Below are 8,096 nucleotides of genomic sequence, written 5' to 3'. Positions count from 1 at the left end.
TTTCGAAGCTTCAGTAAGCCCAGATGAAGCCCCTGAAAGGCAATGGAGGTTTTTTTCTTCCAAGCTGCTGGAAATTGATCTGGGCTGATTCCTGCTCCAACCCCTTGGATGGATTTTTGGGAAAAATGAAATTATTTCATTTCTCAACTCCTGGAGAGGCTTGGAGCTGCTCCAGCCTCAGCCAAACCACAGAACTCAAGGAACTCTGGGTCCCACAAATCAAATTCCAAACTGGGAATTTCAGAGCTCCCCTGCTCCTTCTGGACTCAGCTCCATCCCAGAACTGGGATATCACAATCCCCAGGATGACCTGGACAAATTCCTCCAGCTGTTCCTGGCCACTGGGATTGAGTTTTTCACTTCCCCCAGTCCCTGCCCCAAATCCTGAACCCCTTGGGGATTCATCCTGGGGGCAGGGATGTGGAACTGGGAGGCTCAAAGACAATCCCAGTGGTCAGGAACAGCTGGAGAAATTTGTCCAGGTCGCCCTGAGGGTTGGGGATTGTGCTGTGGGAGAGGTTTGGGTGGGATTCAGGGTGTCTCCCTCCTCCTCCTCTCCCAGGCACGGGGATGACAATGGGGTGAGTCACCGGCTGCTTGCCGGGGCTTGTGGAGCCCTCCTGGCATCCACATCCCATCCAGGACGCCACAAATCCTAATTCCAAAAAAAAACCATCACGGAGCAGAGCCAGGGCAAGGTCAGGTTTGAGGTGCAGGCAGCAAATCCCCCCATCCCTGCAGCCCCAAGATCCAAACCAGGGGGGATTCCTGTCGCCTGGTTGAATCAGGGGGATTTAATTCCATGAGTATTTCATGGTTTGGGGCCATGAGCAGGGACCCCTGGTGTGGCCCTGGGAGCAGAAATCCAGAATTTCCTCCAGCCCCAATTCTCCCTGTGCCTGCAGGAATCCTCAATTGCTGTTAATTAAGAGAGGGTGATTATGGCACAGGACTCCAGAGGGAGAATTTGGGAACCCTGGGCATTGCCACTGAGGGGATGGCAAACCCCAAATTAATGGGTTTGAGTTCCTCCCACGCCACAGAACCACAAAACCCCCAAATATTGGAAGCTGCCCAGAACAAAACATGGTTTTGGATAAGAAAATGAGGACGTGCCCTGATTTTCCAAAAAAATTTGGGGCTTTTCCACAGTTTAAACCTTCTCTTGAGAGTAATTTTAATATATCCAGCCATTCCTGGGTTTAGCTCCCTGAAATATCCCTGAGGAGCAGCAAAATGATGATTTTGTGGAGACAACATTAAAATATTTGGGGTTAAATAAATACACAACAAAAAGAGAATCCACATCCTCTGACCTTTTCAGGATGGGTTCAGATCCACGAGATAAATTAGCTCAGGTGGGAGGGATCTAATAAGGGATGGAGAATATCCTGAATTTTGGGATCTGATAAGGGATGGAGAATATCCTGAATTTTGGGAATTGATACGGGATGGAGAATGTCCTGGATTTTGGGATCTCACAAGGGAGGGAGAATGTCCTGGATTTTGGGAATTTATAAGGGATGGAGAATATTTTGGATTTTAGGATCTCATAAGGGATGGATAATATTCTGAATTTTGGGAATTGATAAGGGATGGAGAATGTCCTGGATTTTGGGATCTCACAGATAATACCCTGGTTTTTGGGATCTGATAAGGGACAGATAATATTCTGGATTTTAGGATCTCATAAGGGATGGAGAATATCCTGGATTTTGGGACAAACCCCTGTTTTCAGAGCAACTACCCTGGGACGATTTGTCACGTTGCACAGAAAATCCTGCCAAGAGCGAGGTCCTGAAACGCATTTTAACAACTGCAAATCCTGCCCTGGGTGGGACCTCGAAGGTCCCTCCCCATCCCGCCGAGGAAACAACAACTTTGCAAAAATTCTCGCAGCATTTCTGAACTCCATGAAGGATTCTTTGTTCGGCATTCGAGCCGGGACTGGGAACGCTTTGATGTGGTAAACAGCCCATGGGGTGTTTTGGGTTGGTTTTTTTTTTTTTTTTTTTTTTTTTTTTTTTTTTTTTTTTTTTTTTTTTTTTTGAGGGTTTTCATGCTAGCTCAAGTTCTGAGAACATCCGAATTGTAAACACGAGTTCTCCAATCGGCGGGAGCCGGTGACTGCGGGAATTCTCCAACGGAGCGCGGAGCAAAGCAAACACCGTAATCGAGCTCACAAGACGCTCCCGAGCGCGATTATTTGCAGTGGATGGGTTGGATAAAAGAACTCACTGGAGCAGGGCAGGAGAACAAAACAGCGCCGGGAGGTGACCGAACAGGTTTGAGAGAGGAGGGGAAAACTCCCGAACAATAAAACACAAACCAGAAATGATTCCCCAAAGCGCGGGCAGCCAGTTCGGGGTTTGCTTTGAGAGGGAAATCCGCTCGTTCCCTCCTTTCCCACCTTTCCAAAAATGGGGAAAAAAAATAAATAAAACAAACACCGACCCAGCAGGGGCTTTTCCAGCTAATCCAGCAGGGCGCACCTGGATTTTTTTTTGTCCCCTTCCCTCGCCCAGCCAAACTTCCCCAAGCAGAACAATCAGCCTTTGTCCCACCAGCAGCTCAAAGTTCGGCCACAGCGATTCCGTGGAACTGTTTTATCCTGCTCCTCCTTCCATCCTGCACCCCCAGAACAATAAAATAAACGATATTTTGAATAAATTTGCCGGGTTTTGGCTCTGCTGGGAGCAGCCCTGGCACAAGGGATTCTCTCCTGAGGGTCTTCCTGCAAAATCAGAGGGATAAATGGATCCTTTCTGGGATTCTGTCCCAGTTCCCTTCCAGGAACCTGCCATCAGACTTCAAATCCCAAAAATCTTTGGATTAGCTGATCCCAAAACAAAACAGAGGGAAGGATCCCCCCACTCTGGGGATCCCTCATTGAGGTTCCACAGCTCCAAACCCATCCCTGTGCCAGAGCTGTTCCCATTCCTCCTGCTCAGGATTTAACTTCCCATCTCTCCCACCCTGGATATCCCAGCACCCTTTGGAAATGGATTTTTCACACTTCTGTGGAATTTCTGGACCTTTCTCCAGAGCCAGGAGGATTCCCAAGCATTTCATTCCAGGTCCAGAGCAAAATTCCAAAGTTTCCTTTGCAGAAAAGCCAAATTTATTCCCTGCCTGCATCTCCTGAGATCCCAAGGAAATGAATCATCCCTGGGAGCTGTGCTGGGCACCCAACACCTCTCCTGAAAAATAAAGGAGTTTTATTTATGGAGGGTAGGACTGGGGCACCAAGGGGCAGGAAAAGTCACCCTCAGGTCACTACAGCCACATCCAGGACAAGGATGTGGCAAAGGAGGTGGAGGACTAAAACAGCATTCCTAAAAATCCAGCTTCTCCTGGATCCAGAAACAAAATCCCTGCCAAGATCAAGCCAGGGATTGCACTTCCACCCTGTCCTGCTCCTCAGTTCTTCCAAGGCTCTGGGAGGTGCCAGGAAAAGCTCTGGGGATTTTCTTGATCCCATCTGATGTGTCCAAGCACCTCCCAGATGCTGGAGACGTTTTATTCCTCCTGATCCCCCTCTCCCCAGCCCAGAGGGAGTCAAGGGCAGGGAGAGGAATCCCATGGGGCAGGAATTGGCATCAGGGGACACAAAGGGACATTTTGCTGCTGTTCCTCAGCCTGCAGTCAAGGAAAATCCCTTTCCACTCTCATCAGGATCTTACTGGTTTCCCACTGCAGCCTCAGCCCCACCACAACTGCCCTGGAGCCTGGCACAGGCAGCAAGGGGTTAAACCGAGGGGTTTGTGCTTCCCCCTCTTCCCTCCAGCAGCAGAATTCCCATTTTTCCAGAATCTCCAGTTTGGAGCCAATTCCTGCCCTGTCCTTCCCAGCCCTGGGTGATTTTCCAGCCCCAGGTGCTCAGGAATCTGTGGGAGCCAGGTGGGAACAAGGAGAAATCCCCCAGGGATTTCCATCTAGGGAACCCAACAGCCACACAAAAGGATCAGCTCCTCCTCTCCTGAAATGTTCCCTGGACGTGCCTTACATTATTATTATTATTATTATTATTATTATTATTATTAGTATTAGTATTAGTATTAGTATTAGTATTAGTATTAGTATTATCATTACTATCATCATCATGAGGAAAATACTTTTTCTGTCTGATTTGACTCAAATCAGAAAGGAAAAGACCTTTCCTCTCACAAGCCCTTTTCCCTCCTCTTTTCTCTGGTTTTGTTTTTTTTTTTTTCTTTTTAGAAAAGCCAAGGAGTGGCAAAAATTGATTGCAAATTCCACAAAGGATCTATTTGCAGCTGAGTCAGATCCAGTAAAATTTTCAAGCTGCCACCTAAAATAAAACAATTTTAGAGGGATATATGGCAACTTTGAAACCACAGGGCCAATTTGCTACTGCCTTTTCCTGAGCAGCAGGAACTGCCCCGAGCTGGAGGCTGACAGGTCACAGCCTTTGGCACCAGCCTGATAAAAACTGATAAAAAAAACTCTGGAGCAAAGGCTCCAGCCCTTCCAGCCTCACAAAACCTCTGGAATCTGCTGGGAAAAGGGGAAACTCATCCCTGGGTGGGCTTGGGGATCATGGGTGGGTTTGGGATCCGTGGGTGAGTTTGGGAATCCCTGGGTGGGTTTGGGATCCCTGGGTGGGTTTGGGATCCATGGGAAAGGGACGCAGGAGGGTCAATGGCAGGGATAGCAGGAATGGCTCCCCTGTCTGAGCTGTGATCCAGGTGATCCCAAACCCCTCAGGACACCCCAGGGAGGCAGGAATGGCTCCCCTGTCTGAGGTTTGATCCAGGTGACCCCAAATCCCTCAGGACACCCCAGGAAGGCAGGAATGGCTCCCTTGTCTGACCCCAAACCCACACACACACAGGTGGATCCTGGATCTCCAGGACACCCAGAGCTGGAGTTGCTGCTGCTGTGGGACAGAGCCCCAAAACAGAGCAGGGGTGACATGGGGACAAGGCAAGGACACCCAGCCCCAAACCCTGGCTGCTGCTGGGATGCCCTCCTGGGGTTTTTGGGGTAACAGCAGCCAGATTTGGGGTGCCTGGGGGTCCTTGGACTGGGGCCTGGAGCGTTCCTGCCCGGATCAAAATGGCGCTGGGGCTGTGGGGCTCAGGTTAATCATTAATCATTAATTATCCCCAGCACCCCGCACCCCACAGAGCGGGAAAAGGGGAAAGCTCAGCTCCAGGGTGGGGCTCACCCTGCTTCCCACCTGGAAAAACTGTGGGGTCTGCTGGGGCTGGGTGTCCTGGGGTGGGCCTGAAGGAATATCCCAAATTCCCAAATCCAGGATTTTATCTAAGGGGGAATCTCAAATCATTCCTTCCCCGCCATAGGGGGGGGGAGGGGAGGGGGGAAATGCAGAGAATGAAATAAAATGGGAATTAAAGTTCTGCTTGCCAAACCAAATCCCAAAATTTTTCCCTGTGAGAGAAACCCTGGACACACCCTGGCCTGCCAATGCCAGGGGACAGGGTTTGAACACTGCGAGTTTCGAAGGCAAAAAAAAAACCAAAAAAAAAAAAAAAAAAGAAACAAAACAGAAAAAAAAACCCAAACCAAAATTCCCAAACGAAACCCAACACGCCCAGGAAAAAACCCAGCGGAGGAGGGAAGCAGGAGCCGACAAAAACCAGAAAAAAAACAAAGCAAAATTCAGTCTAAATCTGATTTTTTCGGAGCTGAGCGGGCAGAAGCAGCTCTTACCTGCGCCAGGTCGGGAGGGGTCTCCAGGGCTCGGGAGGGGGTTTTGATGTCCTCGAAGACCGGGGGGTCCTCCTGGGGGTCCCCGGACATGCTGACGGGTTTGAGCGGTGCCAACACCGCGTCCGCCAGCCCGCTACTCATCCCCGCTGCGGGGACGGGCCCGGCCGAAAAACGGGCGAGGAAAGGAGGGGATGAGGAAAAGGAAAAGGGAAAAAAAAAGCCCTGAGGGAGCAGGAGCGAGGTGCGCTGGTGGCGGGTCGGGAAGGATTTACCTGGCGGGAGGAGGGAGCGCCAACCTGGAGCGGCGCGGGGTGCGGAGCCAATCAGGCGGCGGGGACAGCGATTGTAAAAGGGGAGAGGTGAGCGGGGAGATCCCACAGCGGGGAACACACCCCAAAAACAGCCTGGGAGATCCCACACAGCCCGGGAATCAACCCTAAAAACAGCCTGGGAGATCGGGGAGATCTCACACAGCCCGGGAACCCACCCCAAAAACAGCCTGGGAACTTGGGGAGATCCCACACAGCCTGGGAATCAACCCCCAAAACAGCCTGGGAGATCGGGGAGATCCCACACAGCCTGGGAATTAACCCCCAAAACAGCCTGGGAACTTGGGGAGATCTCACACAGCCCGGGAATCAACCCCCAAAAACAGCCTGGGAGATCGGGGAGATCTCACACAGCCCGGGAATCAACCCCCAAAACAGCCTGGGAGATCGGGGAGATCTCACACAGCCCGGGAATCAACCCCAAAAACAGCCTGGGAGATCGGGGAGATCTCACACAGCCCGGGAATCAACCCCAAAAACAGCCTGGGAGATCGGGGAGATCTCACACAGCCCGGGAATCAACCCCAAAAACAGCCTGGGAATTCGGGGAGATCTCACACAGTCTGGGAATTAACCCCAAAAACAGCCTGGGAGATCCCACAGTGGGGAACCCACCCCAAAAACAGCCTGGGAGATCGGGGTGATCTCACACAGCCTGGGAACCCACCCCAAAAACAGCCTGGGAATTCGGGAAATTACACCACACGAAGATTCGATCCCAATCCCAACCCTGAGCAGGTGGCCAGGAGCTCTGTCGCCAGCCATGGTCCCACAGCCCAGGATTTAACCCCAATCCCAAACTCTGACACCAGCTGTGACCCCACACAGAGCCCAGGAAGATCCCACAGCCCAGGATTTAACACCAATCCCAAATCCTGACCCCTTCCTGGAGCCTCATCAGCCACAGCACCACCAGGATTGGGGGATCAGTCCCCAACCCCAAAACCTGGAACACCCCCCAGCCAGGCCACTGTCCCCAAACTGAGTCCTCTGCACTGAAACAAGAGGGATATTCCAGTTTTTTTACAGACATGAGTACTTTCTGATGAGAAAAATGTCATTTTTCCATAAATGGGTCAATTTTGAATCAAAACTAATTTTGAGAGGGAATTCCTGTTTGCTCAAGCTTCTCATTCCCAGGGAGAAAAAGTGAAAGATCAAAAATTAAAAGGTTCAAAAATGAAAGGGAAGGATCAAAAATAAAAGGAATGGATCAAAAACAAAAGGAATAGATCAAAAATAAAAGAAAAAGATCAAAAATAAAAGGGAAGGATCAAAAATAAAAGGGACAAACCCAGGAGGAAAAGAAAAGCAACAGTTGGGAAAGCACAGACAGGTAGGAGCGCCCAGGGTTCATTTGGAGGCTCCAGGCAACTGTGTTTGGGTTTCACTTTTGGAAAGGAAGGAGTGTAAAAATCCAGAGATATGAGGGGATAAAAATAACCTTTCTGGCAAAGAATTACCAGGAAAAAAAAAAAAAAAGGCCATTTTGGTTCAGATAATCCAGAGCCTGGTTCCTCCCCCTCTCTGTGCTCACCCATCCCAAATCACCCTGGATTCCCACTGCCCTGGCGTCCCAGGCAGAATCCCACACAGGCAGGGACACCTTGGGGACATCCCAGCAGCTCCAGGGGACCTACAGGAGCAGGGGAAGGGAGAGAGGGGGACCCTGCTCTGCCCCCCAGCCAAAGGAAAAGCAGCCAGGGAAGGGGAATTCCCGTTCCCATGGGATTCCTGCCTCTCCAGGAGCTTCACGTGACACCTGTGGTGCTCAAAGCAGAGGTTTGGTGGTGTCACCCCATCCCAGGGACCAAAACCATCATCTGGGGGGGCTGGGCATCCCAGAGAGCAGAGTTTGAGCCCTTGGAAAAACAAATATGGGAACAGGGTTTTGTTTTCCAGGGATGCTGTGCTGCTGCTGCTGGTGCAGGGACAGGGGGATGTGTCACCAACCCTGCAGGACCTCCCGTGGGGAGAAGGAAGTTTGTTATGAGGGTGGGAGGGTGCCCAGAGAAGCTGAGGCTGCTCCTGGATCCCTGGAAGTGCCCAAGGATGGGATCTGAGCAACCT

At 50.8% G+C, this 8,096-nt stretch overlaps 1 protein-coding gene across 1 annotated transcript in view; it reads right to left on the bottom strand.

Annotated features, from left to right (window-relative positions):
- The window catches only part of LOC306808459 (Krueppel-like factor 5), a 20,698-nt gene extending 14,725 nt beyond the window's left edge, over positions 1 to 5,973 (bottom strand). The window contains exon 1 of the mRNA XM_079319071.1: positions 5,698 to 5,973. Within this exon, the coding sequence (XP_079175197.1) occupies positions 5,698 to 5,838 (141 nt within the window). The 5' untranslated portion in view covers positions 5,839 to 5,973. The remainder of the gene's footprint in view (positions 1 to 5,697) is intronic.
- Positions 5,974 to 8,096: the final 2,123 nt, after the last annotated feature.

The sequence above is a fragment of the Erithacus rubecula genome (assembly GCF_903797595.1).
Source record: "Erithacus rubecula genome assembly, chromosome: 15".
In the NCBI taxonomy this organism is placed as follows: Eukaryota; Metazoa; Chordata; class Aves; order Passeriformes; family Muscicapidae; genus Erithacus; species Erithacus rubecula.
This window is presented reverse-complemented; position numbering and strand designations above follow the sequence as displayed.